Genomic DNA, 23636 nt, shown 5'->3' with positions numbered 1-23636 from the left:
GGTTTCATATTTTAAAGCACATAAATATTTATGTAAAGATCAGGTGGCTTAATTAACGCAAGTCCAGCACCATAAAGCTGGAAAGGTATTAGATTCTGAAAAAATTGTTTAAATTCAAAGAGTCGACTGATTGAAGAAATGATCTCAAGAATTGCTCCTCTTCTGCTCATGTGTAAAAATGCTTCCTGCTTTGAGGTGGTCCATCACTGATAACTTCACGAGTGTGAAAAGAGTGAATAAAATTGCAAGGTTAATATAGTTGTATTCAGGCCTCAACACATACTGGTTTGGTCCACTTCATCAAAAAAGGCCAGGCGTCGGATTCTTTTCCACTACATCTAGTCTGCTGCCATTGACCTATCTGTTCATTTGTTCTAGCGCGATGTTTGATCTCAATACTTCTAAGGCTCATGCTGCTGAGTTTGCTAATTACATTTTCATCAACCGTGATTTTTCACCCATGAACACACAAATGTATTTGCTGAGTTGTGGCTAGTGATTTCTTGCCTGTGTATCCATGTTTTTGCTATATTTCAGTTTATTCTTTACACATGAAGTACACAAATGCATTCTATAATACTGACATGAAGTCTTACTATTATTCATTCATTCATTCAACAGTATTTATTGAGCTTTTACTATGTGCAGAGCACTGTACTAAGTGCTTGGAATGTACAAATCGGCAACAGAAAGAGACAGTCCCTGCCCATTGACGGGCTTACAGTCTAATCGGGGGAGACAGACAGACAAAAACAATAGCAATAAATAGAATCAAGGGGATGTACATCTCATTAACAAAATAAATAGGGTAATAAAAATATCTACAAATGAGCGGAGGAGCACAGTGCTGAGGGGAGGGGGAGGAGTAGAGGGAAAAGGGGGGAATGGGGGCTTAGCTGAGGGGAGGTGAAGTGAGGGGGTAGAGAGGCAGCAGAGGGAGCAGAGGGAAAAGGGGAAGCTCAGTCTGGGAAGGCCTCTTGGAGGAGGTGAGCTCTCAGTAGGGCTTTGAAGAGGGGAAGAGAATTAGTTTGGCGGAGGTGAGGAGGGAGGGCATTCCGGGACCGCGGGAGGACGTGGCCCGGGGGTCGACGGCGGGAGGGGCGAGAACGGGGGACGGTGAGGAGGTGGGCGGCGGAGGAGCGGAGCGTGCGGGGTGGGTGGTAGAAAGAGAGAAGGGAGGAGAGGTAGGAGGGGGCAAGGTGATGGAGAGCCTTGTAGCCAAGAGTTAGAAGTTTTTGATTCGTGCGGAGGTTGATAGGCAACCACTGGAGGTGTTTAAGAAGGGGAGTGACAGGCCCAGAGCGTTTCTTCAGGAAGATGAGCCGGGCAGCGGAATGAAGAATAGACTGGATGAATCTTAATACAAAATAGGCAGAAGACCTCTTGAACTATGGGATAACATTTCATTATTTCCTCCGGCCTTCAAGACATCTCTACTTAGATGTTATAATGTCATCTCCAACTTGTCCAAAACGGAACTCCTTATCTTCCTGTCCAAACCCTGACCTCCCCCTAACTTTGCCATCACTGTAGAAAGCACCACCATCCTTCCTTTCTCACAAGTCCCTAACCTTGGCGTTATCCTTGACTCCTCCCTCTCGTTCAACCCATATATTCAATCTATCACTAAATCCTGTCAGTTCAACCGATCCAACACTAAAATCCACCGTTTCCTCTCCATCCTAACTGCTACTATGTTAATCCAAGCCCTTATCCTATCCTACCTCGATTACTCTATCAGCCTCCTTGCTGACCTACCTGCCTCCTGTCTCCCCTGACTCCGGTCCATACTTCATCTGTTGCCTGGATCATTTTTCTACAAAAACGTCCAGTCCATGTTTCCCCACTCCTCAAGAACCTCTAGTTTCCTTCCACCTCTGCATCAGACAGAAAATCCTTACCACAATGACTTTAAAGCATTCAGTCACCTTGCCCCCCTCCTACTTCACCTCACTATTCTCCTACTACAACCCAGCCTGCACACTTCAATCCTCTAATTCCAACCTACTCACTGTACCTCGAACTCATTTATCTTGCCACCGACTTCTTGTCCACATCCTGCCTCTGGCCTGGAACACCGTCCCTTCTCACATATGCCAGACAATTACTCTCCCTCACTTCAAAGCCTTATTAAAGGCACATCTTCAAGAGGCCTTCCCTGACTAGGCCTTCATTTCCTCTTTTCCCACTCCCTTCTGCGCTGCCCTGACTTGCTCTCTTTATTCACCACCCTCACCCCACCTCATCCCCACAGCATTTTTGTACATATCTCTCATTCATTTATTTATTTATATTAATGTCTGTCACCCCCTAAATTCTGTAAGCTATTTTTGGGTAGGGACTGTGACTGTTAAATTACGTTGTACCCTCCCGAGTGCTCAGTACCGTGCCCTGCACACAGTAAGCACTCAATAAATACAATTGATTGATTGATTTGCTATGACAATGGTTTTAATAATAATAATAGTGATGATAATGGTACTTGTTAAACACTTACTGTGTGCCAAGCACTGTTCTAAGAGCTGGGTAGATGGACGTTTAGCATGATGGACACAGTCCCTGTCCCATAAGGGCTCACACTCTTAATCCCCATTTTACAGATGAGGTAACTGAGGCCCAGAGAAGTTAAGTGAATTGCCCAAAGTCACAGAGCAGACGTGGTAGAGCCGGGATTAGACCCCGCATCCTTCTGACTCCCGGGTCCTTGCTCTATCCAATACCAAAGTCAATGAGAAATCAAAGTGCTGGTAACCCAACATCCTGAGGGTTGCAGGATGTTGTATACCTTGTAAAACAGGAGGTCTCAGTGAGTTCAAGCCTTGGGTTAAATTGGTAGTTTGCTGAATTTAGTTACTGAAGCTTTAAATATCCATGGGGGATGAACGTCCCCAGATAAAGCCTGGTGTTGCATGAAGTTAATTCACTGGGGCTCATGGTTGAAAGATGTTGTACATTGCAACAAACATGAATTCAACTAACAATGGCACAACAGAAATTACTGAGGCACCAAATATTTAACTCCTTTTCACGGGTGTCTCCATAATGTGAAATCAAAATTACACGTTATCCTTGTCCAGCTGAGCCACTCAGAAATGTAATGAGAGGCTGAATTGTCAATTGAGTGAATGAAAGAGAAATTACAGTAGCTTTCCAAAGGGGAAAAGCGGCGTGGGAAGGCCATTTCCACCTCAAATATGTTCACATGCTGACAGCAGAAAATAAATCAGGGATTTTGCTTTAGCCTTCATATCTGTCTAAGCAAGGCCTTCCCTGAATAAGCCCTCATTTCTTCTTTACCCACTCCTTTTTGCATCACCGTGATTTGCTCCCTTTATTCGCTCCTCCCTCAGCCCCACAGCACGTGTCCATATCGGTAATTTATCTATTTATATGAATGTCTGTCTCCCTCTCTAGACTGTGAGCTCATTTTGGGCAGGAATGTGTCTACCAACTCTGTTATATTTTTCTCTTCCAATTGCTTAGTGCAGTGCTCTGCATTCTCGACTCTAAGCTTGTCCTCTAGACTGTAAACTCACTGTGGTCAGGGAACGTGTCTGTTATATTGCTGTATCTTACTCTCCCAAGCATTTAATACAGTGCTCTACACACAGTAAGTGCTCAATAAATGTGATTGACTTACTCTGCTCACAGTAAACGCTGAATAAATATGATCGATTGATTCAATGCAGCACCAATTGTCAGGCTGGCTTTTGAAGAAGTCCACATCTCAAAAAACAGGAATATCACCCAGTGGAAATTATGAACACTGGGAGAGCATGGAAAACCAATTTGACATTTTGTCATTGTGTCCGTAGTTGCAGAGATGTGGTTTGGACCTCACTTTAGGAAATCAGGATTAGGAAGTCTCGGGAGGTTTCTCAGAACAATGAGAGTAGCTTGGGAGGCAAATATGGTAAAGTGGGGTTTTATTCTTTAAACAAGATGGCTGTTCATATTGAACAGGAGGCTCACAGGATACATGATAAGTTTGCAGCTTTTTAATTTATGATTCCCACAAAAAATGGTAACTTTCGTTAAACCTGAAGGTTAAATGGACTTCATGGCACCAGATGTCAGGGCACTGAGGTGAGTATTGTGATGGCACAGGCTAGGTGCCATCAGGAAAACACACAAAGGTTTGAACTTCCTAAAGCGCTTGATCTAGTGTTCGGAACTCAGAAGGTGCCCAGTAATGTGGCTTAGTGGATAGAGCACGGGCCTGGGAGTCAGAGGGACCTGGGTTCTAATCCCGGCTCCACCCCATGTCTGTTGTGTGACTTTGGGCAAGTCACTTCACTTCTCTGTGCCTCAGTTATCCCCTCTGTAAAATGGAGATTAGTGTGAGCCCAAGTGGACAGGCACTGGGTCCACCCTGATTAACTTTTATATACCCCAGACGTTAGAACAGTGTTCAGCACATAGCAAGCACTTAACAAGTACCATAATTATCAGTATTACTCATAATAAATGCCACTTGTGGATGGATTGAGAATATTCCCCCTTACAACTCTTAAAATAATAATAACAATAATAATGTTGGTATTGGTTAAGCGCTTACTACATGCAGAGCACTGTTCTAAGCACTGGGGTAGATACAGGGGAATGAGATTGTCCCACGTGAGGCTCACAGTCTTCATCCCCATTTTACAGATGAGGGAACTGAGGCACAGAGAAGTGAAGTGACTTGCCCACAGTCACACAGCCGACAAGGGACAGAGTCGGAATTGGAACCCATGACCTCTGACTCCCAAGCCCGGGCTCTTTCCACTGAGCCACGCTGCTTAAAAGACAGGAGAGGGGTTTCTATCCTCCGTCGAAGCGACTACATTTTTTTTGGAAGTGCAAATAAAGTGAAACACGAAGCTTGGGAAAATTCAACCGCCTCACTGACAGCCGATCATTCTAAAACGATGGTTTAGGAACCAGAGCTCGGTAGACTTCATAATAAAGACAAGCTCCTATCCTTCCCCATAGCCAAGCTCACCTTAACTTGAGTAAGATGAGGTAAAAGGATAAACGGAGAAAATCCAAAATAGATCAAAGAGCGGGAAGTTACAAAGGAAGCAAGCTCAAATCAATACATCTCATAATTCTACACTATAAAATGCCTCGAGGAAATGAGTGTAATTTTAAAACCATAAACTAGGACAGCTTTTAAATTGCCTTTCATCCTCCAAAAACAATACTCTCGGGGGTCAATCAATGGTATTTATTGAACACCTGAGTGCTGAGCACAGAAATGAACACTTGAGAGACAGAAACATAAGCAAGTGACAGGGTTCCTGCATTCAAGGAGCTTATGTGCTCAAGGGAAACAATTGCCACAAAGAGCACATGCCTGGAAGTCAGGGGCCCTGGGTTCTACCCACTTGCCTGCAGCGTTACCTTGGGCAAGTCATTTAACTTCTCCGGGCCTCTGGGCCTCTGTTTCCTCCTCTGCAAATGGGAGTGAAATCCTACTTTCTCCTTAGACCGTGAGTCACCCAACCTCTCTGTGCTTTAGTTACCTCATCTGTAAAATGAGGAATAAGACCGTGAACCCTGTGTGGGACAAGCACTCATTATCTTGTAGCTACCCCAGCACTTAGTACATTGCTCGGTACATAGTAAGCACTTAATAAATACTATTATTTTTGTTCTCTAATGGGAGATATGGACTAACAAAATGATTTATAAACAGCGGGAGCAGAAGAGAGCAACAGTGTTTAGTGGACAGAGCGTGGGCCCGAGAGTCGGAGCATCTGTTATCTAATCCCTGCTCTGCTACTTGTCTGCCGTGTTATCTTGGACAAGTCACTTCACTTCTCTGTGCCTCAGTTACCTCTTCTGTAAAATGGGATTAAGACTGTGAGCCCCAAAGATTTTGCAGGCAGCAGGATAAATATATGAGGATGAAAGAGCTGAACAGATAATTGAATGTACAAATAAATAGATATGCAAATAAAAAATATACATGTATGTATGTCTTGCGCTTACTTTTGCCTGAATTCCTGCCCAAAGCAGAAGGAATGAAGGATACTGAAGGACATTAAGTATTCCATCCTAAACTCTTTTTTCACGTAGACAGCTCTGTCTTTTTACTGTGCCTTGCACATAGATTGTAAACTAACAATTAACTAACAATTATACTCTCCCAAACATTTAGCAGAGAGCTCTGCACAGACTAAGCAATCAATAAACCCCGTCATTTGCAATAGGAGAAGGCCAGATTCCAGGTCGGGACCCGTATCAGGTCAGATTTGACTTTTGAATGTATTCACCAGTGATATGTTATTTGAACACTGCAGAAATTTGGGTGGAATTGGAAAATTGCTACAGTTTGACAACTAAGAGAAGCTCTAGGTTGACTGGGATGTTGCAGTGTAGCAATGAACATGGATTAGGTAGTGTCTCCAGCTTCTCTGTCGGTGAAGTAGAGAAGCAGTGTAGCCTAATGAAAAGAGCATGGACCTGGAAGTCAGGGGACCCGAGTTCTAATCCCAGCTCTGCCACTTGTCCGCTGGGTTACCTTGAGCAAGTTTCTTAACTACTCCGTGCCTCATTTACCTCATCTGAAAACGGGAATTGAGACTGTAAGCCCTACGTGAGACGTGGACTGTGTCCAACTTGATTATCTTGCATCTACCCCAGCACTTAGTACAGTACCTGGCCCATAGAAGGTGCTTAACAAATACCAAAATACCATTTAAAAAGAAAAGTGGAAACTTTCCCAGGCTGAATTCCAAACCCACCCGGGATCCAACTCCTCGCTCCCAGGCAAACCCCAGGAAATAGGAGATCCTACTCAAATCTTGCCAGTGGATGTTAATCTTGTGGTAGTATTTGTCACAGGAGCATTCAAGATTAAAGGTCAACTCAGAAATAGCATTCCGAATCATCATCACGCTGCCTCTTTTATGGAGAATCAGTGTAGTGGAAGGATTCTGAGCCTGGAAGTCATGGAGACCTGGATTCTGATGCTGCCTTTCATTTGCTCGCTATTTGACTGGGAAAGTGACTTCTCTGTGCCTCCATTTCTTCATCTGTAAAATGGGGATTAAAGATCTTTTCTCCCAACCCTTTAGACTGTGGGAAAGGGCTGGGGTATAGTCTGATTATCATGTATCTACCTCAGCACTTAGTACAGTGCTTTGCATATAATCAACATTTAACAAATGCCTCCTTAGAAACCTTATAACATTTATACAATCAGTGGTATTTATTAAGTGCTTACTTTGTGCACTTTATTTGTATATATACGCATACGTGTGTGTGTGTGTGTGTATGAAGGGAGAGAGAAAGAACTCTCCTTTGATTGTGAAGATAATGCTACTGCTTGTAATATCCTAATTATGTCTTCACGTGTGTATGGAAAGACTGATGTGTGTCTGACACACCCTTCCTCACTGTTTGCACATAAGGATAGAATTTTGCTGCACTGAAGAATTAGTCCTACGCAGGGACTGTGTCTGCTATAAAGTCTGCTTCCTCACAGCCGCGTCTGTTCGCTACAGTGCTCTCCCAGCCACCCACTACTATGTCAGATTCCATGAAAATGTGCATGACTATGTCTTCAAATCTTTTATTCTGCCCTCTTTGGACTCCTCTTCCATTTACGAAGCACACATTTTGCACTGTAATAGATTACTTGCGAAAGACACATATCCGAGCTTTCTTAAGCAATCAGTCAATCAATCAATGGTATTTCTTGGCATTTCTAAGCGCAGAGCACTGTACTAAGCTTCTGGGAGAGTAGATCAGAGTGCAGGATCAATGGAGACACTGAGAGCACCCACATTAAGGCCCGCCTCTTTGCCAGGGTTAAAAAAGGATGGAATCCCAGCACATTTTGTATTATGCATGGCAGTTTCACTCGAGTTCATTAGAAGGTTCATTCATTCATTCATTCAATAGTATTTATTGAGCGCTTACTATGTGCAGAGCACTGTACTAAGCGCTTGGGATGAACAAGTCAGCAACAGATAGAGACAGTCCCTGCCGTTTGACGGGTTTACAGTCTAATTGGGGGAGACGGACAGACAAGAACAATGGCACTAAACAGCGTCAAGGGGAAGAACATCTCGTAAAAGGTAGACATCTCATAAACATCTTGTAGAAGGTTCCCACGAAATGATAGGAATTAAATTCAGCCATTTGGGGAACAAATTATGTTTCTATCCAGCGGGTGGGAACCCTTGAGATGAATTTAACTGAACATTGCAAATTATGCTTCCAGGCCCAAAGAGGAGCCCTGGATGCCAGGTAATAATAATAACCTGTGGTATTTGATCAAAACTCACTATGTGTCAGACACTCACTGTAGACAGGGAATGTGTCTATTGTTATAGTGTGGTCTCCTAAGCTCTTGGTACAATGCTTTTCACACAGTCAGCGCGCAACAAAAATGATTAAATCAACGAATAGATATGAGTTAATCAGGATAGACAGAGTCCCTGATTCACATGGGGCTCACAGTCTAAAGATGAGGGAGAAGAGCTAGTGAATCCCCATTTGACAGATAAGGAAACTGAGGCACAGAGAAATTAAATGATGTGCCCAAGGATACCTCCACTTGTCTGCTGTGTGACCTCGGGCAAGTCACTTCACTTCTCTGTGCCTCAGTTCCCTCACTTGTCAAATGGGGATTGAGACTGTGAGCCCCAGCGGGACAAGGATTGTGTTCAACCCGATTTGCTTGTATCTACCCCAGCGCTTAGTACAGTGCCTGTCACATAGTAAGCGCTTAACAAATGCCACCATTATTACAAAGTAGGCAAGTGGTAGAGTCGTGATCAGAACCCATGTCCTCTGGTCCCAGAGCCATTCCTCTTTCCACTAGGCCATGGAGCTTCTCAATAAAAGAAGTCATAAAAGTTGCAGAGGAGACAGTTACTCCGAAAGCTATTTCTGGGCTGATCGCCAGTTATGGATGGTCCCGTGACAAATATTTATCACAGGATTAAAACTCAATGACAACATTTGAATAAAGGCCTTTAGAGAAGCAATGTGACTTGGTCGATAGAGCGTGGGCCTAGGAGCCAGAAGGACCTCTAGACTGTGAGCTTGTTGTGGGCAGGAATGTGACTGTTCGCTGTTATGTTGTACTCTCCCAAGTGTTTAATACAGTGCTTTGCACACAAGCACTCAATAAATACGATTGGTTGAAATGAATGAATGACCTGGATTCTAATCCCTGCTTTGCCACTTGTCTGCTGTGTGAACTTGGTCACATCCCTTCTCTTCTCTGTGTCTCAGTTACCTCATCTGTAAAATGGGGATAAGCGTGTGAGCCCCATGTGGTTCAGGGACTGTGTCTAGTCTGATTAACTTGTATCTATCCCTGCGCTTACAACAGTGTTTGACACATAGTAAGGGCTCAACAGGTACCATAATAATGGTTATTATTATTATTATTATTATTAAAGGCTTCCAATTTCCCATAGATCACCTGGGAGCAGGGAGTTGGATTGGAAGTCCAACAGGGGAGCCCTCAAGCTTCTCTGGACACCCCACCTAATCCAAGTTCACTGCTGCATTGCAACACGGAGGTTTTCTCAGAACCTCTCTTTGCTGTCAGACGGTAGGGATTTCCCAATTCCACCCAAATCTGTGCAGTATTTAAATAACATGTCACCAGTGAATACATTCAAAGGTCAAATCTGATCAAATATTCATAAGAAGAAGCCCCTTCACCGTGTCTTTATTTTGCATATCTTTGGGGTTTCATTTTTAATGTGATTTTCTTTCTTCGGTTCCAAAGAACTAGTTAATGTTCTACCTTCATCGCTGACATTTTTATAAAGTGAACAACAGAGAAAACCTACTTGCTGAACTCTCATCCTCATCTTTTCCTCTCCCAGTACTGACTCTAAATATGAACTGACTTTTGGAAATGCGTGGCCAACACAGACAAAGGCAATAACATATTAATGAAATACCCTTCGGAGGAGTTAAAGAATTTTCTTTATTTCAGAAAACGAAGACCTTGTCTTCTCTTCTGAAGCTGTCACTCCAATCTGTGCACAGCTCTCTGACATTTGAGTTCCTCAGCGGAAATAGATAATTTCTATGTATGTAGAAATCAGACAGGCCCTTGTCATAATCTACTCTCAATTGCTCTCAGCACCTTGTGCAATGTGGGGTTTAAATTAGGCACTAAATAAACAGTGTTGACGATATCAATCACAAAAATGAATATACTTCCTCAAGTTAGCATAATTACACAGGTTTGGAAGGGCTGTTAAGCAACTCACTCAACATGCTCGAAGACTGGGAAATGATCAAACAAAGATTTAAATGAGATGGTGATGCTACCCAGGAGGTTATTGTATTGACTTACGATCAAAGGCTTCTCCGGAGTGCTTCTGAACTCCATGAATACATATAATAATTTGGTATTTGTTAAGTGATTACCATGTGTCAAGCACTGTACTACAGGAAACCATCTCTATTCTGTGGGGATCAGTGTTTCTTCAGATCCTGGGACACCCTAAATCTGGCCCCGCGTAGGGGATGGGGATGGGAGTAGAAAAGCAAGCAGCAGAGGAGAGAGAGACATCAGAAAAGGAAGATTAAAGAAAGAAGGCAAAAGGCACAGCACAACGGAGGAAGAAGCCCATTCAGATTGCCTAACCAGGGAATAGGGACGTTCTGCATCGGGATTGAAGGGGTAGCTCGTTTGCTGAGGAAATTCTGACAGAAAAACAAGGCCAGTCCCGGAGGGGTAGAATCCTCATTCTGCTCTCCGAGTCACAGCTGCCACGGCTGCTTCTGTCCTTTGTTTCTGGCCCCTCGGGTCCCGCCGGCGGCAGTGTGTGCTCTGAGGCAGATGGCCAGGATTAGTGGTACTCTGTGCTCTGAGCTTGTGCTCTGGACTCCCGCTCTGGCATCAGGAAGCTCGGGTGCCCGCCTCTTCCAGCTGATGCACTGTGGGAGAATGAGACACTTCATACGCGCCAGGCCATGGGGCGGGGGGGTCAGTTAGAGTGTAACTGGGAAATTTTTTCTATCGTATCATCCAGCTCGGGTTTAACAATCCACTCGAGGCTTTCTTAGAACCTCTCTTTGCTGTCAGACCGTAGGGATTTTCCACTGGTTGCCTACATGTTACTTGGGAAAAATAACTGAACAGCTTATTCCACGTGGGCCTCTTGTCTGGAGAGATTGTTGAAGTGGCTGTGGGACCGCTGTGACTGGAAAGGGGTCTCCGTGTCCCTCTAGACTAAGACTGTGGGCAGGGAATGTGTCTGCTTATTGTTATATTGTACTCTCTCAAGCTCTTAGTACAGTCTCTGAACACAGTAAGCTCTCAGTAATAATAATAATAATGATGGCATTTATTGAGCGCTTACTATGCGCGAAGCACTGTTCTTAGCGCTGGGGGGGGGGGCGATACAAGGTGATCAGGTTGTCCACGTGGGGCTCACAGTCTTAATTCCCATTTTACAGATGAGGTAACTGAGGCACGGAGAAGTTAAGTGACTTGCCCAAAGTCACACAGCTGACAAGCAGCGAAGCTGTGATTAGAGTCCATGGCCTCTGACTCCCAAGCCCGTGCTCTTTCCACTGAGCCACATTGCTTCCCAAAAAAGACATGTGAATGAATGAATGAATACATTTCCAGGTATGAAGGAATGACAGGGGATTAGGAGTTGGCTGAAACTATTAGGATGATGTTCTGGTACTCTAGTGTCGACTAAAAATTAATCTGGCTATGAGCTGAATGGGACTAGAACTCTCAATCAATGTTATACTATTTGTTAAGAATTTAGTATGTGCCAATTATCTCGTATCCAACCCAGTGCTCAGTACAGTGTTTGGCACATAGTGAGGGCTTGACAAATACCTCATTATTATTAGTAGTATGTTCTGGGTAGATACAGGATAATCAGGTTCCACATGGGTCTCAGAGTTTAAGTAGGAGGGAAAATAGATATTGAATCCCCATTTTGCAGATGAGGAAACTGGGACAGAGAGAAGTTGTGACTTGACCAAGGTCATACAACAAACAAGTGGTGGAGCCAGGATTAGAAGCCGGGGCTTCTGACTCCCAGGCTTATTCTCTTTCCACTAGGCCATCCTGCTTCTTGTATTTATTGTGGTATTTTGCTACTATATTGTATTATGGTATTATTGTATTGAATACTTCCAGTGTGCAGAACCCTTGTACTAAAGGTTTGGGAGAGCGCAATAAAGTAAGAGAACATGATCCCTGCCCTCAAGGAATTTATAATCTAGCAGTTGTCAGGATTGTACTACGCGACAGCCCCATTCGACGCCAGCACTGAAGGAAAAATAGTGAGTGGATATATACACCCTAATTCACACATAGACAGTATACATACGAACGGCGTAGTTTAGTGGAAAGAGCACGGGCCTGGGAACCAGTGTGGACCTGGGTTCTGATCCTGGCTCTACCACTGCCTGCAGTGTGAACTTGGGCAAGCCACTAAACTTCATTTTCCTCATCTGTAAAATGGGGATTAAATACCTGCTCTCCCTTCTGTTTGAGACTGTGAACGCTATATGTGTCTGATCTGATTGAATTTACCCCAGGGCTTGACTCTAATATAATTGCTATTTTTATGATAAATCAGGGACAAGCTGACTTACTCTGAAGAGAATTGAGATACTGAGTTAGGAAGCTAAAAAAAGTGGCGTTCTCCTTAATTACTGTTCGGAAGGAGGACTGGGATATGACACCCATAGAATTCCTCTATTTCATAAGGACACACTCAAATTTGGGTGCTCTCTAAAGTTGGGTCATTCCAAAAGAGTTGTCGGAGGCAACTCTTAACCTCCTCTTTCCATTCGTGAAAGTGAGGTCCCAAGAGGCTGTGCCAATTCTCCAAAGTCACCCAGCATCTCGGAAGGGTTAGGGACCAGGGCTAAATCTTCAAGCTCTACTAGTGCACTCTGCTTAATACCTGGCAAGTAAATGCTGCCAAACATTAACCTGTTCTAGTGTGTTAATGTCTTTCTTCTCTATGCAAGTTTTACCAGAACTCAGAAGATAACCGAGCAGAAGCTGTGACTTGCTGGGGGGGAAAAAGAACTGGGTTTTTGGAATCTGGAAGGCTTAGATTGTACAGCACTGGGAGATAGATAACATACCCGGCCCCAGATCTGTTTGTCCCAGGGGAACCATAAGACTCTTTCTAGGCTCTGACAACTACTACTAGAAAAAAGACATTCAGAGAGGCCCTTAAAAATCACCTAAGAGGATGTTTAGACTGTGAGCCCGTCACTGGGCAGGGATTGTCTCTACCTGTTGCCGAATTGTACATTCCAAGTGCTTGGTACAGTGCTCTGCACAGAGTAAGCGCTCAATAAATACGATTGAATGAATGACGAATGTGTAGATTAACACTTTTACTCTTCTGTGTTATTCAGAAATTCAGAACAATTGACTCCAAAGTATTACATTTTAAGATTCCATGTCAGAACTAGCAGTGATCCAACCTTCAAAAATCTAAGCAGGAAACAGTCGAGAAAGTGTAAACTTCTTGAACTAGTGGTCTGGATAAAGTAGAGAGGGGAATTAACATTTAAAGAAAAGTTAGTTCCAAAAGTAGCTAAGGCAGAGGGGCCAACTTTAATGCCTTCAGGAAAGAATGTAATAATAATAATAATATTAATACAACATAATTGTGGCATTTGCTAAGGGCTTACTATGTGCCACTGTACTAGCACTGTACTAAATGCCAGGCTAGTCATATTTGTTAAGTACTTATGTGTAAAGTGCTGAATTAAGAGCTGGGAAAGAATACACGGGTGGAATTAGATATGACCCTATCTCTAAGGGGGCTCACATCCTAAGGGGGAAGGAGAACGATATTGAATCCTCATTTTACAACTGAGGGAACTGAGGCTCAGAGATGTAAAGTGACTTATTCAAGGTCACACAGCTAGCAACTGGATTAGAATCCCATTAGGAAATCTCAAACCCTTGCTCTTTCCACTACTTCAAGCTGCTTCTGGCTTTTTGCTCGATCTTCGCCCCCAAATTTTGTCTCTAAGGTCAAACTCAGAAATATCTAGCATGTCCCAGCTTTCCAAAGCCACAAGCCTTCAAGCATCAGAGTTAAATGTTAGCATGTGATGGGATAACCCATTCCCGGCCTGGTGAGTGGATTTATACAGAGCTGAAGCAGAGATTCATTTAGAAGGAAAGCTTGGATCCACAACTATAAGATAGGATGGAAGCAGCTGATCAGGTAATGTGAGCTGGAAAAGTTGAACACTGGAATTGAGAAGAGGGAGATATGGCCCTGGAAGTTCGAAACAGACACTTTCCCTACAAGATCTCACTCAAGATTCATTGCAGTTTTATGCAATTATGGAACAAATATTGACTGTCTGATGCCACAAACTATAAATCAACCAGACCTGACAACAGCCCCTATAACTACTTTTAGCCGGCTTCCTGTGGGAAATAGGCTGCATGTTAAACCATGAGTCAGGCTAATCATCTATGCAAAACTATACCCTCCTGAACTTTCGGGATCTGTTAATCATGCTTCTAGAGCAATAAAGCTAAAATATTTCCCTTAGCTGCATATCAGCCAGCTTTACTGACATTTGAATTCTGAATGTTAGTTTCCGCTTCAGAGTTCAGGAGCTGTCTATTAGAGATTTTGTTTGTGTTACTTTTGGAAGGCTACATGTATCTACCTAGCCCTTCAGAGGACTCAAAATTTCCAATTTTGAGGCATTTCTTATGGGGAAAATATAAGAATTAATTCACTTTCTTTATTGAATTTTGCTTCAACATCCAAGAGATGTTCCTCTCTCCACAGTCCAGGAATGAGAATTCCCAGTCACAGTGGTAAAATTATCCCGTCTTCTGAATAGCTAAGCCACAGTTTGTCAAAATGTCTTCTCTGCCCTGGAATCATGGAGATGAAACCACATACATGAAAACTCTGTACAAAACACATTTCTAGAAAAATAACGGCCTTTGGATGACAACCTAATTCACATAAAATGGAAAATAACGTTGCTTAAATCAGAAAAACCCTCAAAGAGGAACTTCAGGAATTACAGGGTTTTTTTTCACTATTAACCATATCCATGTAAGGGTGAAATTTCACCTGGAAAATCCCACATCATCCCTCTTTTCAAACACCTATCACAGGTAAGTTTCTATGTTTGTCCTTGGTATGAACCTGCCTCCCATTAGACGATCTTACCAAAAAACAAGATCATCTCCAGATATTAAACAGAGCAGTGCAATCACACGCAAACGGGGCCTCTCCGAATTGGGCAGTAGCACATATTTCTTGAGCTGGATCGTTTATAATGAGGCCATAGATTTCTGCCGACACTTTTACAGACTACCTGGGCCTATTTATATCCATCAATTCCCAGTCTTATGAATCTCAAGTACGTCTACATCCAACCTTTTTTATTTCCACGTTAGTTGTCCTGCTGCACTCAGCGGGTACTGGAGTTTGGTCTTTGTTAGACCTCTGTCATGAAATTAGATGTTGGGTTACCCCACGTGTATTGGAAGGCTGAAGGCGTCATCTAGCTAATGACCTCTACAGGGTCTGCAAATAAAGAAAGGAAGGGTTCCAGCTGAGCAGAAACTTTATTAGGATCATGAGATTCAAGACTAAAACCAAAACAGGGCCAGGGGCTGCAAACAATGAACATAGCTGCAAAACAGAAGACAGGTATAAGGTGAGGACCCTACATTGGCTTTTTAAGCCACACACACATACTTAGAGGTGAATTTTACCATGAGTGGTATCTTTGAGCATCTCTTTCTCTTTCTCTCTTGTCTCTCTTTCTCTTTTGCTCTCTCTCTCTTTCCCTCTCTTTCTGTCTCTTCCTCTTTCTCTTTCTCTACCTCTCTCTGCCTCTCTCCCCATCGTCCTCTCTCATTCTTTCTCTGCCTCTCTCCCTCTCCTTTCTCTTTCTATGCTTCTCTCCCTCTCCTTCTGCCTCTCTCTCTCTCCGTCTTTCTTCCTCTCCCTCTTTTTCAGCTTCTTTCTCCCTCTCTCTCTTTCTCTGCCTCTCTCTCATTCTCTAATTCTCTGCCTCTTTGTCTCCCTCTCTATCTTCTCTGGAAGAGACTCAGACAAGCGGTAGAGCCAGAATTAGAACGCAGATCCTTCTGACTTCTAGGTCAGTGCTTTATGTCTACTGGGACTACTGCTTCCTAAAGCCCCGTGTTCAACGGCAAGACAGCGTCCCAGAGAGGGGATCCCAGACAGCTTCCGGTTTGTCTTTGGGTCTCCGGTCCCGTTCGGTTTCCCGACGCCGATGGGCAGGGCAGGTATTGGGCTTGATCGAGAGCCGGCTGCCATAGAGGGGACCAGGAACCTAGATCTCTGGCCCATGCAAGGTTGTTTCCAAGCACACAGGCATATTCTTCCTCAACGTCCATCTGGCCAGCAATCTGCCATCCTGTGTTGTTCCAGCTGCCTGTTTCAAGGTGCTTTCCCCAAGCAGCAACTAGACCCATTATTCTAGTTGAGAATCAGAGTTTTGTCCCAAGCCCTGTTTCGACCTTTATTGTATAGATTTTTGCTCCATTGGAAAGAGAAGGTGAATTCTGCCCTCCTGGTCTCACAGTGCTTATGTACAGATCTGTAATTTATTTATTTGTATCTGTGTCCTACTCGGGGTCTGAATCAAATTTATTTATTTGTATTAATATCTGTCTCCTCCTCTAGACTGTAAGTTTGTAGTGGGCAGGGAATGTGTCTGTTAGGTTGTTGTATTCTCTCAAGTGTACAGTGTTCTGCAAAAAGTAAGTGCTCAATAAATACAATTGACTGGCCGAGAGGAACCTTCCTGAGTTAAATTCACCTGAAGGCATTATGTTTCCTTTAGCAGTCAGAAAATCTCTCCAGAATGTCAAATGAGATCCGAAATCATGTGCCAGACCCGCTTTAATATCACCTCTTTCAAAATAGAAGTTTTAAAAATAGATAGATTCCAGTAATTGTGGAAAGCAGGAAATCGTACACGAGCAACTTAGAGCGAGGCTGCCGTGCTCCCAGATCAAGTGAACTATACTTCTCTTCTGGGAAGGATCGAGAATTTCGCTGGGTTTTCATTGTATGATCTGCATCAGGATGAGTGGGAATCAATCAATCAATCAATCAACTGTATTTATTGAGTGCTTACTGTGTGCAGGGCGCTGTACTAAGCGGTTGGGAGAGTGCAACACACCAATATAGCAGACATATTCCCTGTCCACAACGAGTTCACAGTCAAGAAGGACGAGCTTAGAGTGAATGTGTCTGCGCCGCAGTCCAGCATAGTTCTCTTCCCTGTTGATCTCTGGGGGAAAAAAAAAAAAGCTTCCCCTGCTGAAGACTAAGTAGCAGGAGTTCATCAGGAAGGTGTCCCAGGATCTCTGAAGAAATTCTGCGTGTGTATGTGCACGGACGTGTTCGTTTGCGTGTATGCCTGTGTGCGTGGGAAGGGGTACGAGTCAGATGGTAGGAGAGGGATTGTAGGATATAGGTGATCTCTTCTGGCCACCTTTGAAGCTCTCTCGATTCCAAGTTACTAGACTTTGGATTTTTTTTATGGCATTTGTAAAGAGCTTACTATTTGTCAGGCATTGTATTCATTCAACAGTACTTATTGAGCGCTTACTATGAGCAGAACACTGTACTAAGTGCTTGGAATGTACAATTTGGCAACAGATAGAGTCAATCTCTGCCCAGTGACGGGCTCACAGTCACTGGGGTAGATACAAGCTAAGCAGTTTGGACACAGTCTATGTCCCACATGGAACACACAGTCTTAATCCCCCGTTTTACAAATGAGGTACCTAATAATGGTAATAATTGTGGAATTTGTTATGCTCTTACTATGTACCATGCACAGTACTAAGCTTTGGGAAGGATTCAAGCACGGAGAAGTTAAATTGTTTGTCTAGAGTCAGACAGTGGCAGAGCCAGGAATTAGAACCCAAGTCCTTCTGATTCCTAGGCCTGTGCTTTAACCACTAGGCAACTCTGCTTCGCATTTGGCACCACAATCTGGCATGGTTCCACACCAGAAAAATCTAAAATGGCCCCTCTCCACCCCCAAATGCAGAGATCCAGAGGGAGTCCTTTCCTTGGCACCTTCGCTGCTAAGAAGCTCAGATCACTGCCTATTCACGCCTGGTTCCGGAGACTCGTCTGGAATGGAGCGCAGGATGCGGAACTCAAGAGGAGGGTCTCCACAGATGGTAAAGGCAAGGATCCTGTCGGGCAGGGGCAGACTCGTCGGTCCCGCTCAGCGCCCAGAATTCTGCCATCCGTTGACCTGACCCTCTGCAATATCCAGCTGAGCTGCCCTGGCCACTCACTGCCCAAAAGGAGCGGTGGTTATAGATTTGGCTCTGGCATCGCACATCCCCTAATAATAATGGCATTTGTTACTCGCTTACTACGTGCCAGGCACTGTTCTGAACACTGGGTAGATACAAGGTAATCAGGTTGTCCCACGGGGGACTCACAGTCTCAATCCCCATTATACAGATGAGGTAATTGAGGCCCAGAGAAGTTAAGTGGCTTGCCGAAGGTCACACAGCAGACAGGTGGCAGGGCCAGGATTAGAACCCATGACCCTTCGACCCCCAGGTCCATGCTCTATCCACTATTCTGTGCTGCTTCCTAATTTTCCTCCCCCGTCCCACGAGAAACAGCGAGGCCTGATGGAAAGAGCACGGGCCTGGGAATCGAAGGACCTGGATTCTAATCCCAGCTCCACCACTTGTCTGCTGTGTGACCCAGGGCAAGAAACTTCACTTCTCTGTGCTTCATTTACCTCATCTGTAAAATGAGGATTAAGACCGTGAGCCCCTGGTGGGACATGGACTGTGTCCAACTGGATTTGCTCTGTCTACCTCAGTACTCAGTATAGTGCCTGACACATAGTAGATGCTTAACAAATGCCATTTAAAAAAATAGCCACGGCAATGATAGGCCAGCTCTACAGATGAGTGTGCTGTAATATCCATTCCCTTTTAGATGGTTTTAGGGATGGCCCTAGGAAGGGACAAATTCATTTCGCTAAAGGTGGGTGTGCTTAGCTTTATATCTCACTCATAAGGTCAGATCAATCAATCAATCATATTTATCGAGCACCTACTGTGTGCAGAGCACTGTACTAAGTGCTTGGGGAGATGACGCTTTTCCTCCTATCACTCATTAGTCCCAGAGATAACTTGCATTTTATTTTTTATTGCAGAATTTGTCGGTAGGAGGGCAGAAGAGTTCCCGCTTGGTACCGGGCCCCACTAGGGAGCAATCCTTCACCATAATTTTGTGCTCTGGCAATGGTTTCTGGTTGGTGATTATTTTTGTAGGGAATAATTTAGTAATCAAAATATATTTTCAGCACTTAGTACTTGCCAAGCATTGGGGTAAATTACAAGTTTATCAGGTCAGACAGAGACCCCGTCCTACATAGGACTTACAGTTAATTGGTATTTTTACAAGAGTCTGTATTTCCCATTTTTCCTTGCTGAATTTATATTTAATTCCCCATGAAAGGGAAAAAGCACCAGTTACTGCTGCTGAAGTTAGAAGCAAATAAAATGTTGGGGGGAGAAACAAGTGGAATGTTAATGCTGTGCTCACTGGTTTAAAGATAATAAGAGAATAGAGAGGTTTTTCTTGGAGGTATACAGGGTATCTGCTCATGGAAAGGAAAAATCTTCCTCATTAGATGTCTTGGGCTTTTTTCTTTATTTTGGAAGTTTATTAACACTACCCCCGGCCCCAACAGTTATGTAAATATCCTTCGATTCTGGGATTTTCCCCATCTGTAATTTATTTTCATGTCTGTAATTTTGTTTTAATGTAATTTATTTTAAGCAGGGAGATCAGTGAGGAGGCTGACGGAGGAATCAGTCTGGGATATGGTGTCCGGAAGCTCCTTGTGGGGCAGTTAGCAGGTCTAGTGTAGTGTACTCTCCCAAGCATTGAGTGCGGGGCTTTTCACACAGTAAGTGCTCAACAAATACCACCGATTAATTGATGGGAAGAGAGCATTTCATGTTTCTATTGCCCAGCAGTTTCTCTCACCCCCCGTCATCACACAGATTTTTAATTCCCGGGGTTTGATTGATAGATTGTGGATCAAAGTTTGAAGCAAATTTTCTTGAGAGCATTTTCTTGGGTTCTAGCAACTTTTTTTATGGTATTTGTTAGGCGCTTAATAAGAGTCCAGCAATGTTCTAAGCACAGGGGTATATACAAAGCCTTCACAGTGACCTCTTCTTTCAATCATATTTAGTGGAAACTACGTTATTCTTCCACAATCACATCCATTCTTATAATAATAACTGTGGTTTGGGTTAAGCATTATACTAACTGCCGGGGTAGATACGAGATAACCATATCCCACATAGGACTCATAGTCTAAGAAGGAGGGAGAACAGGTAATGAATCCCTAGTGTAATAATAATAATAATGTTGGTATTTGTTAAGCGCTTACTATGTGCAGAGCACTGTTCTAAGCGCTGGGGTAAACACAGGGGAATCAGGTTGTCCCACGTGGGGCTCACAGTCTTAATCCCCATTTTACAGATGAGGGAACTGAGGCACGGAGAAGTTAAGTGACTTGCCCACAGTCACACAGCTGACAAGTGGCAGAGCTGGGATTCGAACTCATGACCTCTGACTCCAAAGCCCGTGCTCTTTCCACTGCGCCACGCTGCTTCTCATCTAGTGTACAGATGAAGGAACTGAGGCACAGAGAAAACAAGTAATTGCCCAAAGTCACACAGCAGGCGCACGATGGAATCTGGATTAGAACCCAGATCCTCTCACAGGCCCATACTTGTTCCAACTAGGTCATACTGCTTCCTCAAATGCTTAAACAGTCTCTCTTTCCCTCTATTTTGCCCCTTGACTTTTTCACATCTGTGAAATATTTGGAATCGAACTACTACTTCGAAGCAGCAGAAGCCCAACTTACCTGGACATGACTCTGACTGTGTGGCACAAACTCTGTCCTCAAGGAGTTCCGAATCAAATATGCTATCCAGAGTTCCTTTTTAACGGTAGTCATTAAGCACTTACCCTGTGTTATGCACCGTTCTAAGTGTTCGGGTAGAAACAAGTCAATCGGGCCTAGATTCAGTCCCTGTACCACATGGGATTCACAGTCGAAGTAGGAGCGAGAACAGCTATCGAATCCCTATTCTTCAGTTGAGGAAACTGAGGCACAGAGAAGTTAAGTGACTTGCCCAAGGTCACACAGCAGGCTTTTACTACTGGATGACTGCTTTCCAAGTTCAAGTAGATGAAATGTGACCCAAGGCCCGTCACTTTAAATATGGGGACAAGCGAAAACGAGCAGCCCTGTTGAGTTGTTAAATATATGAGGGGATGGAAGAAAACAGGATTAAGTAACTGGAAAAATAAGGTAACGGTAAAATGAGCCTACCGGAAATATTGATAGGAGAGTGGGAGCTAATTCACACTAAAAAAATTCCATGCAGTTCAGCCTCTTAATCCTCTCGTTAAAAGAAATACAGGAAAGCAAGAGATAATAATATAAATCAGTCTACTAAGCAGCCTCAAAGACAAATTCACCTCACAGTGTGTCTCATTCAGGTTCCATTCGACTCTCCTCAGAGGAAAAGGTCCACAGAAATCACACTGCACTGGCAAGCTTAATTGGTAGGGGTTTATAGGTGGTATTTGACCTGTGCAGTTGAAACATGTTCACTAGGAGACATTGGCAAGTGATTCACTAGAACCAAACCAAATCAACTTACTTACCTCTTGCCTTTTGAAGTTCTGAACATATTCCTCAAACTGTTCATCCTTAGTCTCATCGGCCTTTCCCAGCTTCTGAAGGACCTGGTTAGCGAATAAAACAAAGAATTAGAGGAAGTTTGCTCTCGAAATCCCATTCTCTCGGAAATTATGTGTTATCATTACGTTTGTCGAGCGCTTACTACGTGCCGCCCTCTGTACTAAGTGCTGGGGTAGATCCAAGTTATTCAGGTCGGACACAGTACCCGCCCTAAGTGTTGCTCACGGTCTAAGTAGGAGACAGAAAAGTATACACATTTCACAGAATTCTGTAGCTGAATATCTACTTTAATAATAATGTTGGTATTTGTTAAGCGCTTACTACGTGCCGAGCACTGTTCTAAGCGCTGGGGCAGATACAGGGTCATCAGGTCGTCCCACATGAGGCTCACAGTTAATCCCCATTTTACAGATGAGGTAACTGAGGCACAGAGAACTGAAGTGACTCGCCCACAGTCACACAGCTGACAAGTGGCGGAGCCGGGAACCGAACCCATGACCTCTGACTCCGAAGCCCAGGCTCTTTCCACTGAGCCACGCTGCTTCCCAATAGTAGATATTCCCATCATCTCCTGGTCTGGGGACTTTTATGTCAGGTCTTGTCTGGGAATCTGGGTGTTGAGCAAGGTTGCCCTTCATAGGAAGGATTATATCATGTGACCCAAAACCCGTCCCCCGATTAGACCGTAAGCCCGTCAAAGGGCAGGGACTGTCTCCATCTGTTACCGATTTGTCCATTCCAAGCGCTTAGCACAGTGCTCTGCACATAGTAAGTGCTCAATAGATACTACTGAATGAATGAATGAATGAATCATGGGTGCGACGGGAACATGCCGACGAGAGCTTGGGCTTGTTGTTGTCTAATGTTCACTGAGCCCTGCACTAATGGGACATGACACCCTGCCAGCGTTGCTAACCATCACCTCAAAAGCCCACCTCAACACCGAAGTGCACGGAGATGCCGAACACCAAGGGCGAAGGCGTTTTCCACAAGGCGAATGAGATGGGGGCTGGCTGGCGATTGGAGAAGAGGCCGCAGCTGGCGGGGAGGGGCAGAGACAGGGACTGCTCCCGAAAGAGCCCCCATCTGAGGAAGCCCCTTCATATTAATGATGGTATCTGTTAAGCAATTACTGTGTGTCGAGCTCTTTTCTAAAGGCTGGGGTAGATACAAGATAATCAGATTGGACACAGTCTCTGTCCCACATGGGGCTCGCAATCTAAGTAGGATGGAGAAAGGGTATTTTTTATATATATTTATTAAGCTCCAAATATGTGCTAGGCACTGTACTAGGTGCTTGGGTAGAAACAAGTTAATTAATTTGGACACAGGCGGGCTCCCTATCCCACACAGCCTCGCAGTCTTAACCCCCATTTTACAGATGAGGTAACCGAGGCCCAGAGAAGTGACGGGATTTGCCCAAGGTCACACTTCAGACAAGTTTCGGAGGCAGGATTAGAACCCGGGTCCTTCCGTTTCCCGGGCCCGTTCTTTTTCCACTAGGCCATGCTGCTTCCCTTTGTGGAGCTGCTTAACTTTGCTCTCCCACCATCATTCAACAACTTCCCTCTCATTCTCTTTCCTCCTTCCCTCTTGTGTTACCTCTTCTGTCTTGTGGATGAAGCCCAGGTCTGGGAGTCAGAAGGACCTGAGTTCTATTACCAGCTCCTCCATGAGCCTGCTATTTGACCCTGGACAAGTCACTTCACTTCCCTCTGCCTCCTTTACCTCATCTGCAAAATGGGGATTACTGCTGTGAACCCCATGTGGGACATGGACTCTGTCCAACCTGAATAGCCTGTATCTTCCCCAGTTCTTAGTACAGTGTCTGGCACATAGTAAGCACTTAACAAATACCATAAAAACAAACGTAG

General features: G+C 44.1%; 1 protein-coding gene across 1 annotated transcript in view; it reads right to left on the bottom strand.

Annotated features, from left to right (window-relative positions):
- Positions 1-23636, bottom strand: part of AMPH (amphiphysin) — a 145891-nt gene that overhangs the window by 60888 nt on the left and 61367 nt on the right. Inside the window, exon 2 of the mRNA XM_007666133.3 lies at positions 21726-21806. Coding sequence (XP_007664323.1) covers positions 21726-21806 — 81 coding nt within the window. The remainder of the gene's footprint in view (positions 1-21725; positions 21807-23636) is intronic.

The sequence above is a fragment of the Ornithorhynchus anatinus genome, chromosome 8, assembly GCF_004115215.2.
Source record: "Ornithorhynchus anatinus isolate Pmale09 chromosome 8, mOrnAna1.pri.v4, whole genome shotgun sequence".
In the NCBI taxonomy this organism is placed as follows: domain Eukaryota; kingdom Metazoa; phylum Chordata; class Mammalia; order Monotremata; family Ornithorhynchidae; genus Ornithorhynchus; species Ornithorhynchus anatinus.
Note: the sequence above shows the minus strand (reverse complement) of the source record. Positions and strands in the feature narration are given on the sequence as shown.